General features: G+C 43.9%; 1 protein-coding gene across 4 annotated transcripts in view; it reads right to left on the bottom strand.

The window, feature by feature from the left end:
* LOC121275411 (nesprin-1-like) overlaps positions 1–14,134 on the bottom strand; it is a 198,822-nt gene that overhangs the window by 147,035 nt on the left and 37,653 nt on the right. For all 4 annotated transcript variants that reach the window (XM_041182983.1, XM_041182984.1, XM_041182985.1 and 1 more), the window contains 4 exons: positions 11,683–11,879; positions 6,899–7,031; positions 3,690–3,872; positions 2,619–2,768 (listed from right to left, as the gene is read on the bottom strand). In XM_041182983.1, the coding sequence (XP_041038917.1) occupies positions 2,619–2,768; positions 3,690–3,872; positions 6,899–7,031; positions 11,683–11,879 (663 nt within the window). The remainder of the gene's footprint in view (positions 1–2,618; positions 2,769–3,689; positions 3,873–6,898; positions 7,032–11,682; positions 11,880–14,134) is intronic.

Here is a 14,134-nt window from a genome sequence, read left to right as displayed (position 1 = left end):
GATACCTTTATCCTAACAAAGGTGTGTCAATCTCAGTCTTGAAATTTTCAATTGACCCCCTAGCCTTAACATCTTTTTGGAAGAGAGTTCCAAACTTCTACTACTCATGGTGTGAAGAGGTCCTTTCTGACATCACCTCTGAATGATCCAGCTCTAAGTTTAAGGTTATGCCACCTTGTCCTGGACCCTTTCACCAGACAAAGGAGTTTACATTGGATATAGAGCACAGAAAAAGGTTATTCAGTCCAATTAGTCCATGCTGGTGGTTATGTTCCACTTGGGCCTTCTGCCATCTTTTCTCATCTAAATCTACTATCGTAATCATCTCTCCTTCTCCATCTTGTGCTTGTCTAGCTTCCTCTTACAAGCATCTATTCCATACTATTCACGTCAACCACTCCCTTTGGTAGCAAGATCCACATTCTCACCACTCTCTGGACAAAGAGGTTTCTTCTGAATTCCCCACTGGATTTCTTGGTGAGTATTTTATATTGATGTCCACTTCAAAAGAGGAAACATTCTCTTTGTATCCACTCTATCAAAACCTTTCATAATTTTAAAGATCTTTTACTAAGAGAGAAGAGACCCAGCCTGGTCAGTGCGTTGTTGATATGTATACCTACACAGCTCTGGTATCATCCTTGTAAATCTCTGCACCCTTTTCAGTGCCTCTATATCCTTTTTATAATATGGAGACCAGAATTGCACACAGTGTTCTAAGTGTGGTCTAACCAAGGTTCGATACAGATTCAGCACAATTTCTCTACTTTTCCAATGTATCCCTCCAGAAATAAAGCCTAGTGCTTGATTTGCTTTTTCTCTATGCTAACCTATGGTGTAATTTTTAGTGATTGATGTATTTGAACTCTGAGATCTCTTTGTTCCTCTACCCCACCAAGAATTGTACCTTCCAAGTAATAACTGACCTCCCTATTCTTTCTAACAAAATGTACTGCCTCACATTTATATGTATTGAACTTAATTTGCCAATTATTTGCCCATTCTGCACTTTTATAAATATCCTCCTGTAATTTGTCACAGTCCTCCTCAGTTTGACTATCCACCAGCCCCCAACCCTCAACTCCCAAATCGATTTGGTGTCATCCACAAATTTAGAAATTGTGCTTTTGGTTCCAAAGTCCAAATCATTAACGTAAAATACGAACAGCAGTGGTACCAGCACAGATCCTTGTGGAACACCACTTTCTGTTTTCTGTCTTGAAGCCAGCTAGCAATCCATTCTGCTACTTGCCCCCGACTCCACATTCTCTGACCTTATTCATTAGTTTATTATGGGGCACCTTATCAAAGGCATTTTGAAAATCCAAATAAATTACATCTACTGCATTACCAATGTCTACTCTCTCTGTTACCGCATCAAAAAATTCAATGACGTTGGTCAAACAAGATTTTCCCCCTTGAAATCCATACTGACTATTCATTATTATATTTCATTTCTAGATGATCTTCTAATCTCTCCTTTTGAAGGAATTCAATTATTTTTCCTACCATCAACATTATGCTAACTGGCTTATAATTCCCTGATAATGTTCTGTTCCCCTTCTTCAATATAGGCATTACATTAGCCATCCACCAGTCCCCTGGCACTACACCTTTTTCTAACAGACTATTAAATATGTGTAGTAATGCTTCTATCCCTTAGATTCTTTTAAAGTACATGGATGCAATCTATTCCAACCAAGGGCTTAATCCTCTTTGAATTGGTTTAGTTTATTGAATAATTCCCTTTTTATTTTATCTTATTACTCATCCCATTACTCAATGAATACCAAAGTGAAATAATGATTTAACATTTCTGCTATTGCTTTATTGTTACCTGTGATATTATTCTATCTATCCCTTAATGGTCCCATTCTCATTACAGCCTTCCTTTTTTTACTGATGGACCTGTAAAATACATCACTATTTTGTTTTATGTTCCTTGATAATTTAACTTTATAGTTCCTCTTTGCCTTCCTAATTGTTTTTTTTTAACTTCTTTCCTAGTCACTTCATATTCTCTCTGATCTTGCATTCCCCTGCTGCCTATGTACTTAACAACTGTCCCTTTTCAAACCCTCAGCCGTGCCCCCTTACATCTTTATTCATTTATGGAGTCTCACTAGTGTTTAGTTTGTTCTTTCCTTTTAGCAGAGCGTTCTGCTGAACACCGTTTTAAATGTTTCCCATTGTTTTCCTACATTGTTGTTTACCAACAATGCTCCCCATTTTATTTTTCCCGAGTACTATTCTCAGTCTCTCAAATCAGATTTTCACTAATCGATTAACTTGGTTTTCATCATACTTATGTCCTATCATCATCTTAAAGCATTATTATATTATGGTCGCTATTGCCTAGATGCTCCCCTACTTTTATTTCTCTTATCTGCTCTGGTTCATTCCCAATTACTAGAGCCTATAGTGAATCTTCCCTTGTTGTGGTTTATACATAGTGAATTAGAAAGGAAGCTTGTACACATTGTAGGAACTCGGTTTCCTTATCTCTTTCACTGTCCTGTTTCTCTTCACCAACCCTATCAAATCTTTTCATCACGTTAAATTCAATTAATTTTCTACATTCGAGGGAATACAAGCCTATGACACATTTTCTTCCTTACCTTGTACTTTTTGAGGCATTGTTCTATCATCTGTGAACCCACTGCACTTTTTATCCTCTCATCATCCTCTTCAATGATTTGATCCATGAGTGAGATCCAGTTCATGAGCTCATTGATGGCTGTACGTGAAGGCAATTTCTCCATCTGAAGCTGAGAAATGAAAGATTTTCAACCCCCTCCACTGTCAACATCAATGTTGCACATTGACACTTAAGCAGGGGCTTAATACTTTAAATTAAAATAGGGGCCACAATCAACAGCATGATAAAACCCACAGAAGATGGCATGTGGGTTTGGGTAAATTATCTTAGATAAATGTCTATATGCTGAAACATAGGCAAGAAGATTAATATTTACTGCTGAGTCCAACCTCTCAAACCAATACCTTCACAGAATCAGTTAGTTCCCGTGTGAATGGGTGACGTTAGCCTTAGTTGGCTCCTCGGATGGTCCAGTGAGTGAAGCCACACAGACCAGAAGGTCCTGGGATTGCTTCCTCAGCCGTGCTTCAATACCCAATGATCAATCACAAGCAGATTAGGGGTCTGTCTGCTACAGTTATTCACAGTACCCATGTCACTGGGGTGTTGTGGGGTGGGGGAGGGTGGGTGGGAAGGGAAAGCAGCCAGGAAACCCATGAGTTGAAGACTAGATTCAGCTTGGTTGAGGTGCCTTGTGGTCACACATTTGCCGACACTCACATATAAGTTCACACAACAGCAGCAGTGGCTTACAAACCACAGACCTTTTGAGTACAGAAGAAGAAGGCCATTCAGCCCATTGAATCTGTGCTGGCTCATTGCTGGAACAATCCAAAGCTAATCCCAGAGCCCCACAAGGAACTGAATCAATCCCAAAAGTAATCGCTGTGTCTCAATATCTCCCTACAGGTCTGTGTCTTTCTGAACAAGATGCCATAAAGAACATGAGAAGGAAGGAATCCGTGGGTTCTCTCTCTCCTGCTATGGAACGGAGATTCCTACTGGGAAACCTGTGTCAACTAAATTTTTCATGCACACTAGATTCAGAACAGATCCCCTTGAACAGGTGACACATGAATCCCTCCAATACCTGATGCAGCTTCTCTTGGACCAATGGGATTTGAGTAAGGAGTTCTGTCCACTGACTGTCAGTCTGGGCCAGCCCGGATCGCAAGGCTGCTGTGTCCACCTTCTTGAGCCGCAGGAGCTGGTTTCCTCTGCTCAACACTGAGGACTTGAGGGAGGACTTGGTGTCAACCTCCTTAGAAAATTCCTGGAAAAAGAATCAAGTCAGGAGAACGCTTGCACAATTGCTCGAGCATTACTTCTAAGCCAGACCATTATTAAAAGAACTAGTTGTGTTATTAGAACTAGTTATTAATGGTTCACCACATGGGGAAAAAAAACATAAATCAGCCTATTCAAAACGTGTGCTATTAGAATCATACAGCACAGGGGAAGACCTAGTGTGCTTGTGGCAACTGTTTGAAAGAACCATTCACTATCTCACTCTGTCCCATAGTCGTGCAAGCTTCGCCTTTTTAAGTATATATCCAATTCCCTTCTGAATCTGCTTCCAACATCTTTTCAGGAAGTGCATTCCAGATCATAAGAACTCTGTGTAAAATAAAAGCAAGAAACTGTGGATGCAGGAAATCCAAAACAAAAACAAAAATACCTGGATAAAAATATCTGTTCTGTTGAAGGGTCATTCGGACTTGAAACTTTAACTGTGCTCCTCTCCACAGATGTTGCCAGACCTGCTGAGTTTTTCCAAGTATTTTTGTTTCTGTGTAAAATAAGCTCTCCTCATCTCTCTCCTAGTTATTTTGAATGTTCTGGCTATCAACCCTCCTGCCAGTGGAATCAGTTTTTCCTTATTTTTTAAAATTCTTTCAAGGGATGTGGGCATCACTGCAAGGGCAAGCATTTGTTACCCAAATCTGAATGCCCTTGAACTGAGGGTAGTTAAGAGTCAACCACATTGCTGTGGGTCTGGAGTCATATGTAGGCCAGACCAGGTAAGGCTGGCGGATTTCCTTTCCATTAGTGAACCAGATGGGTTTTTACAACAATTGATGATAGTTTCATGGTCACCGTTACCAAGACCAGCTTTCAATTCATTAATTCAATTTAAATTCCACCAGTTGCCATGGTGGGATTTGAACCCATGTCCCCAGAGCATTAGCCTGAGCCTCTGGATTACTAGTCCAGTGACATTACCGCTACACCACCATCACCCCCAATTAAAACCTCTATCGTTCTGAACGCTTCTATGAGATCTCCCTTTAACCACCTCTGCTCCAACAAGAACAATTTCAGCTTCTCCAATGTCTGTACGTAACTGAAGTCCCTCATCCACAGTACCAATCTGGGAAACATCCGCACCCTTTCCAACACCCGGAGCCTCTCAAGAAACATTGTTTGATCAGTTAAATCAATAAAACTGCCACGTGAAATTTTTAAATACTAAGCATTACAATGACAAAAATGACTTATAAAAAGGTAATGAAAAGCTACCTCCCTCCAACAAGAAACATCTGACTCAGCCGGGGCAGTTTATAGTATGCTTGTCCCTGAGCTGGACAGTTGCCCACTCAAGGATGTGAGCACAACAAAGCAGGCTAGTACTCCAGTACAGTGCTGAGGGAATGCCAGAGGTGCCACCTTTCAGATAAGATGTTAAACTGAAGCTCTGTCTATTCTCTTGGGTTTACTTAAAAGATCCCATGCCACTATTTTGAAGAAGGGCAGCGGAGTTACCAGTGCCCTGGCCAATATTCATCCCTCAATGAATATCACAAAAATATACTGGAAAGGGAGATGGTGGTGTAGCCGTACTGTCACTGGATGAGTAATCCAGAGGCCCAGGCTAATGCTGTGGGGCACGGGTTCAAATCCCACCACAGCAGCTAGTGGAATTTAAATTCAATTAATAAACTCTGGAATTGAAAGCTAGTCTCCATAATGGTGACTATGAAATGATTGTTATAAAATGGCCCTTAGGGAAGGAAATCTGCTGTCCTCACGAGGTCTGGCCTACATGTGACTCTGAGCCCACAGCAATGTGGTTGATTCTTAACTGTCCTCTGAAATGGCCTAGCAAGCCACCCAGTTCAAGGGCAACAAATGCTGGCCTTACCACTGACAACCACATCCCATGAAAGAATAAAGAAATAAAAAAGATTATCCAGTCATTATCACATTGCTGTGTGCAAATTTGCTGCTGAATATCTTACTTTACAACAGTGACTACACTTCAAAAGTACTTCCTTGGCTGTAAAGCACTTTGGGACATCATGGGTCATGAAAGGCACAAAATAAATGCAACTCTTACATTTTATTATTACTGGAGGGAGAGATTGCAGGGGAAGTGTAGATATTACTTGTTCACTCAAACGGATGATGATTAGGAGTGAAGGATTCAGATTTAGAATCTCAGGCTCTTTGTGGAAATTAAAATTGTCCTACCTAATGATGGGTGGGTTACTGGCTGGATCTGACAATACTCAAGAGGTAGGGGTGCCTTTAAACAGTTAAATCCTTTCTTGGCGGAGGTGGGAGGCCATGAGAGACTTTAGGAACTTGTTGGTGCCTTTTACACATGGTAACATGACCTTTAGGGAGAATAATACTCTGCTAGTTTCAGCTCAATACTACAGAGCAGGTTTGTCAGGATAATTACATCAAATTGGCCCATGTTCTTACCAACTTGGGAAACACAAACAACTGCCTAAGCTACAGGTCCTGCACCACGGGGAGGGACAGCTCACTGTCTACCTGATTGGTCAGACATTTTCTTTTCACTCTGAACAAGTCTGCCGAGCTAACAACACTGAGTTATCAGGAAACAGACTGCTCCGTCCATCAGGTCTATCCTGGTGCTTTTCTCCACTTGCTTCTCAAGTCTAATCCCACTTTCCTCTTATTTTTTCAAGCAACTATCTAATTTCCAATTTCTGGACTCTGCATCAACAACAGTTTATTGCAGAGGCTCCCACATTCCAACTAGGTAAGGGCATCTTTTCTCTCCTCCCCTTCAAGTCTGCTTTACAAAATTTTATTCGTTCATGGGATGTGGGTATCAGTCATTGTTCATCCCTAACCTGGAGAAGGTGCATGAATCCTCTCACTGATCAGCAGCAACCATCCTTCACCAGTTACCTCATCGTAACCCTTAGTGGCCTCGGGAGATTTCAGTAAGGTCGCGCACAGGCACATCATGACTGAACGAGCAGATATTGAGATATTTACCACAAAGATAGCAAACATCAGGACGTGAAGTGGGTGTCAACTCACCAGAAACGAGCTAAGATGGTTCCTGACAGTGTCTAGCTCTTGCGGGAGGGTCACTGACTGTAGCTTCCAGAACTCCAGGCGCTCCATTGCAGACTGGAGCCATTGATTCAGCTCAGCATATTCTGCCTGGTACCTGGCAGGAAGCAAGGTATTGAAGAAGAGTTAATCCGAGTGAAATGAGGCAATTGATCAGGTTGATAAAGCTACACGGACTTTGAAAACAATGCTGTGGCGAAACATATGGGCAAATTTAAGGGGGCGGAGACCTGGATTTATTTGTCTCTGGAGCCTGAGGGAACTCTCAGCTCTGATTGGAATCGTACTTGGTTTCTTCGGAACGTGATAACAATGTATCATCTCAACTATGAGCAAGCTAAGGCTACAACCCTGCATTGCTTATTTGCTTACTGCCCAAGGCCTGTGTTCCCTCACCCCCTCCAGTAAGGACTGCAGTTCTCTCCCAGCATGGCAACCAGAGGGGGCAGTTGCCAGGAGCATGGAGGCTCAAAGATAAAGAGTCTTCCTTTGCCAGCAACCAAACAGTAAGCATGGCGTCTGCATGGCTTCAGGCCGCTGACTTGCGACCACCACCACTGCGAGGCTAGAGGCGGTTCTGTCCTAGGAAATCCAGCCAGTTTCAAGTCACATAAGGTGAAGTAGCGCACATCGGGTGCACCCCAGGAATTGGGTGCGGGGATAGGGTGGGGTGTACGAAAGCAATCCTCACTTTGTCTTTTACACTTCCTGTGTCCTAACTGACACCAACTCCCGTTCACTTGTGTTCACTGAGTTTCACTGGGTCCTGATCCAGCTATATCTCAATTTCAACACTCTCATCCTTGTGTTCAAATCCCTTCAAGGCCTCTCCCCTCACAATAATATTCTTAGAGGGCTTGAAAGGTAGAGGCTGTTTCCTCGGCTGAAGAACCTAGGACCAGGTGTGATAGTCTCAGGGTAGGAGGCTGGCCATTTTACGAGTGACATGAGGAGAAATTTCTTCACTAAGAGAGTTGTGAAACTTTGAAATTCTCTACCCCAGAGAGCTGTGGATGCTCAGTCTTTAAGTATATTCAAGGCTGAGATGATTAACTTATTGGTCACTAAAGGAATCAAAGGATATTGGGCATAGGGCAGGAATGTGGAGTTGAAGTAGAAGGTCAGTCATATTCTTATCGAACGGCAGCACAGGCTCAAGGAGTCATGTGGTCTATTCCTCCTCCTATTTTTCACGATCTTTGCAACCTCCGCCAGCCTCACAACCCTGAGATCTCTGCGCCCCTCCATCCCTGGCCTCTTGCGCATCCCTGATTTCCCTTGTCCTGCCATAAAGTTTTTTCACAGCTACAGTTTTCTCATAGCTCCTTCGTGCTGGCTCGTACTCAGGGAACTTAGGCCATGGTCTCTTTGTTATTATTTGTTCTTGAGATGTGGGTGGTGCTAGCAAGGCTGTGTCTGGTGCCCACCCTAGTTGCCCTGACCACCCAGTGGGTTGAGTCAGCCATATAATATGGATGTGGAGTCACTTGCTCAGGGCAGGGAGTGGTGGTTGGTTCCCTTCCCTGAAGGGCAATAGTGAAGGCAGTTGGGTTTTTTACAATTTGACAACCTCACAAATCCAACAGGTTTACTGTGTTCAATTTCGTAATTAGCTCTGGTAAGATTTGAACTCCCAACCTCTGGGCTATTAATACTCTTAACTAAATATGCCCCATATCCATCACCCTACCACCTCCCCTACTGATTCAAGGACAGTAGGTTCACACCCTAAACTAACAGAAAAAGCACAGCATAAATCCCACCTCACTCCCATCTTAACATTTTACATTGGGATGAAGTATCCAACAAAATCAAATCTTATTTCAAACAAAAACATCCCACGCAAAGGAACGATTTCCAACTGCAATGTAACAAACCAGCAGGAAGTGACTGAACAGAGAACATTGTAAAATCTTGTGGATAACACGGAGGTAAACACAGCAAGGGTGGGGGGATGAAAAGTAGCCCGGGAAAACATGAATTTCCACCATTTAAAAGAACAAAGTGGTAGATTTTTGAACTTAGTGATCAAAAAGCCACATTTAAAATAATGTAAAAATAGTTGGTCAAAGCCTACATCAAAATGCCTCATTTAAGAACAAAGTGGCCGTAAGCTGACTCGCATAAGAACTCATCGTCATGGAAATGAGACAAAGCTCCATGCTTCCTCAGTTTTAAAAGCCAGATAAAACAAATGAAGCCGCAGGAAGTGTGCAAAGTGGTTATCACAAAAGCACAGGTGAAAATGATTACCTGCAGGCACATATCAACGTTTTCCATAACAAACTCTCTGGGCGGAATCGTCCCAGGTTTGCACCAAGTGCGGTAATGGGTGCGAAAAATGGCGTTTTACCCGCCAGTGGCAATGGTGGGTTTTCGCGCTTTATTGTCTGCTTCCCACCTCATTAATTATTCAGCCACAGGAAACACTCTGTCTCTGGCGGGCAGCCTCTGAATCGCCCACCACACTGTTTCCTCACTCCAGGTGCCATCTCTAAACTGCAGCCGCTCACACAGTTCTCACTGCTTGCAGCCCCAGGACTGCTCCAGTGAAGACATGGCCCTGAAAGCCGGGAAGAGTTCAGTGACCTGTCACTGGAATGCCTTTTGGAGGCCCATCATGATGTCTTCCACTCCCGCTCTGGCTGCAGGAGGTCCAGCGATCTCACCGCTCTGGCTCGGGAGGAAGTGGCAGTGGTGGTCAGTGCCAATGCTGCACACAAGAGGTTGGCCATCCAGTGCAGAAAGAGGATGAATGATCTCATCCCTGCCACCAGGGTAAGGCAACCATCTCATCACTTTAAACTCACAAGGCCATGACACATTCACAGGCATCTCACTCACTGCCAGTTCAAGGGACATCATCACTTACCCTCACATCTTCATCTGGCCTTATCTCCTCTGGAGACTGCCTCCTCAGCCCTCGCCATTTTGAGGCCACTTGCACAGATCAACATGAGCCCCCACACACACACCTTGGGATATCCCACTTCCCCGGTTGAGACTTCGCCCTGCAGCCTCTTCCCTTACCGAAAACCATTTCTCCCCCTTCCCAAAGCAAGGCCTAGCCCAGCAGCCATTGAAAAGTCACCCCGACTTGTGGATGGTCTGGTAGGTAGAGAACTGACCGTGAGCCCCGCTAAAAGTGATGTGGTGCTGCCTGTGAAGCCTGGCGCTGATGACTGCGAGTGCTGACCGAAGCAAGGTGGACAAACAAAACTCAAAGACCCAAGCGAAGCACAGCTCGCCAGGTGCACATTGCTTGTGTACAGTTGTGAAACACATTGGCGTGATCGGATGATCCAGCGTGGGGGAGATGATTCTGGTGAGCAGGGCTTGTAATGAGATGCTAAAGTATTGAAATTAGGTTCCCAACGGATGGAGATGGGAAACGCAGCCCTGCCATTGACGGGTGGAGCGAACGATCGCAAGCCGGCTTCACGACGGTGTAAAACTGATTTCTGGCCTTCTCGCCACAGTGTCCACTCATGCCCACCATGATGCCCACTGCCAACGGGACCGGGCGATTCTGCCCTATGATGCAAATTGCCTCCATAAACTAGTTGGATCTTTCTGCAGGAGTGGCTCTCGTTTCAGGAAAAACACTTTCACTGCCCCTTATCAATCGGCTGGTAAAAGGCAACTTTATATCTGAGGGGGAAGTCTTGTGGCGCAAAGGGAGAGTCCCTACCTCTGGGTCGGAAGCTCTGGGTTTAAAAGTCCCACTAGTCATTAGAAGACGTGTTCATAACATGGCCTAACAGGTAGATTATCAGCTGGCAAATCCTTTCAGGCATTGGCAGACCCTAAGAGCGGGAGACTTTCTAGTCAGCCATGCGGCAGAAGGCAACGGCAAATCACTGCAGTACTTTGCCAAGCATAACCCCAATGGAAGTCCACGTTTGCCCACGCCCTCTTAGGGCATGGTACCTGAAGGAAGATAAGGTTATCTGAGGGACAGGTTCTGTCTTGGCAGCCTTTAACCTCTGTGGCATTAGGGTTGGTGGCTGGCCTCAGTGAGCCAGGATGCCTGTTCTTGGTCACCATCCAGTGAGCTTGCGTTTGGGCATTTTATTTGAGGGCAGGATCAGAAACGGTTGTGATGACTCTATAGTTGAATAGCCTGTTGAGCTTCTCGCTCCAAACTCACACCTGAAGGATGACTGGCTTAGGTGACACAGTTCAGCCATTCCTAAGCCACCAGGGCATAGTGATGAGGTAAAAAGGTTATTTTTACTGCTCTTTCTTCATCGGTTTGAATGAATGGCTGCAAGTTTGGCTCAGCAGGTAGCATCCTTGCCTCTAAGTCAGGTGGTCATTGCTTCAAGCAGTACGGAAGGAGTTCAGCAATGTTGGAGGTGTTGTCTTTCGGATGAGAGGTTGAAGCTGAGGCCTCGCCTGTCCTCTCGTGGATGTAAAAGATCCCAGAGCTTTAGCTCAAAGATGAGCAGGAGCATTATTCACTGCGCCCTGGCCAATAATTATCCCTCAATAAGCACCACAAAAACAGACTATCTGGTCACTATCATATTGCTGTTTGTGGGAGTTTGCTGTGTGCAAATTGGCTGTCGCATTTCTTACATGACAATAGTGACTGCACTTGATTGTGAAGTGCTTTGAGAGATCCTGAAGTCCCCAGATCCCGAGATGAAAGATGCTATAAAGCGTTTTATTCCAGAAAACATCACAGGTTGAACCTTTGGCACTGGAGCGACATTTTAGTTTCACGGAAAAATTCTCCCTTTTACCTGTTCCAGTGTTTGAGGACAGTTTCGAGCCGATGTAACTCCCTGCTCACTCTGGTAGTACTGGAGAGCCAGTGCTCACCCAGTTGGGCTATCTGAACCTCCAGGTCTGCACAACTGATGGACATCAGGAGCCTCTTCCCATCTTCCAGCACTTGGTACAACTGTGGCTGATGCTCAGTCAAGCTGCCTTTCAACCGCTGAAATGGAGAGATGCCAGAACATGTATTTGTTAAATCTTATAGTAAACCTAGGAAACATTCTCTTTCTTTAAGCACAGGCACTAAATACCAAGCAGTCCTGCAAAGAGTCCAGCTATACAGCATCCCATTCTCTCCACAACTTGAAGCCATAAATATTGACTTGTTATCTGAAAAACAGCCACCATCAAGCATTCACCTTTATTTTAAATCATAGTATCATACAGGACAGGAGGAGGCTGTTCAGTCCACTGTGTCCATAATGGCTCTTTGAAAGAGCTACCCACTTAGTCCCAGTTCTCCCTGCTCTTTCCCCACACCCCTGAAATATTTCCTTTTCAAGTATTTATCTTTAGAAAGTTACGAATGAATCCAGCTCCATGCTAGTGAAGGTGTAACACCTGCCCCTTTACCTCCTCACTATTCAAGGGCCCAAACGCTCCTTTCAGTTGAAGCAGTGCTTCACTTGCACCTCCTTCAGTTTGGTCTACTGCATTCACTGCTCCCAATGTGGTCTCCTCTACACCGGGGAGACCAAATGCAGACTGGGTGACCGCTTTGCGGAACACCCTCAGTCTGTCCACAAGCATGACCCAGACCTTCCTGTCGCTCGCCATTTCAACACTCCACCCTACTCTCATTCCCACATGTCTGTCCTTGGCCTGCTGCAATGTTCCAATGAAGCTCAACACAAACTGGAGGAACAGCACATCATCTTCCGACTAGGCACTTTACAGCCTTCCGGACTGAATAATGAGTTCAACAACTTCAGACCATGAACACTCTCCTCCATCCTCACCCCGTTTTTTAATCTCCTTTTTTCCACATTCATTATTTTTTACCCACTTATTTTTATTTTTACTCACTTATCTGTGGTTTTATTCCCATTTTTAACCTTCCTTCTATCCCATTATCTATCCTTTTTTTCCCTACCACCGCCCCCTCCCCCCAACCCCAGGCCATCCATTACTTGTTCCATGTTGTTCTTTTACACAGTGCTACCCTTGTTCTGCTATTATCACATTCTGCTTTCTTACCTTTATGCCACTATTTGCACGTTTTTTAGCACTAACCACTACCATTAACACTCCATTCGTCCTTTAGTTCATGACATCTTTATCAATCCCTCCTTTGTCCCCACCTACCCCTGGCCTACCCCCTTAAACAATATAAATTTCAACATGTTTCCACTCCTCTTTAGCTCTGAAGAAGGGTCATACGGACTCAAAACGTTAACTCTGTTTCTCTCTTCACGGATGCTGTTAGATCTGCTGAGTTTTTCCAGCAATTTTTGTTTTTGTTTCAGATTTCCAGCATCTGCAGTTTTTTGCTTTAACCTTCATGCCAATGAAAACTATTTCTCGCTATCAACACTCTCACTTTTAAGTGTCCTGTGATTCAACATGAACTATTGCATCATTAAGTCTTGTACTAGACACGTGTGGCACCATTTACATCATTTGTGTTTGTAAATGGTACGACAATTTTCTTTTAAACTTGTAACGAGAAGTGTGAACGCTGAACTGCAGGAATCGGAAATGCTGATTTACACCTTCAGACTGGACTCTACAAAGGCCAGGGTTTGTCGCAAACAGCTTAAAACGCACTTCAGGCAGTACGTAGCAATGTGGCTGAAAGAGTGTTGGTCACACTTCAAGAAGGACTGTCAACAAACTTCAGGGGGAAATCAAATGGGTTAGAGATGGTGGTAGCAGGTGAAATATAATGTGGGAGGATTCAAAGGCAAGACACTGTAGTATGTGGATGAAGGGAGATAACTAAGGATTCAAATCCATAATTCCCTGGAAATGCAAGTGTATGGCAATATAGGTTATAGTTGGAGTACTGTGTGTTTTGGTAAAGCCATTGAGCGCTTACGTGGTTGATTCACTTGGAAGTTAGCAAGGACAAAGCTTGATATACTGGGCCTTTCAGGCAAAACACAGCACTAGGTCTGTCCTACGCCTTTCAAGACTAATTTTCCTTGAACCTTTTAGCATTCTTACAGTTACACATAGAGTTTGATGATATTAGAATGAGGAAAAAGACTCAATAAGAAATTTAAAGGCCCCAGTTTAGGAAATTAAGGGTGATCTGAACATAGTGCTTAAAACTTAACTTTAAAAGATTTATTAGGGTAAGACAGAGAAAACGCAGAAAATTTCTTCACTCAGAGGGTGGTGAATCTTTGGAATTCTCTCCCCCAGAGGACAGTGGAGGCTTAGTGGCTCAGTATGTTCAAGACATGTTCAAGA

Source organism: Carcharodon carcharias, chromosome 2, assembly GCF_017639515.1.
Source record: "Carcharodon carcharias isolate sCarCar2 chromosome 2, sCarCar2.pri, whole genome shotgun sequence".
NCBI classification, from domain to species: domain Eukaryota; kingdom Metazoa; phylum Chordata; class Chondrichthyes; order Lamniformes; family Lamnidae; genus Carcharodon; species Carcharodon carcharias.
Note: the sequence above shows the minus strand (reverse complement) of the source record. Positions and strands in the feature narration are given on the sequence as shown.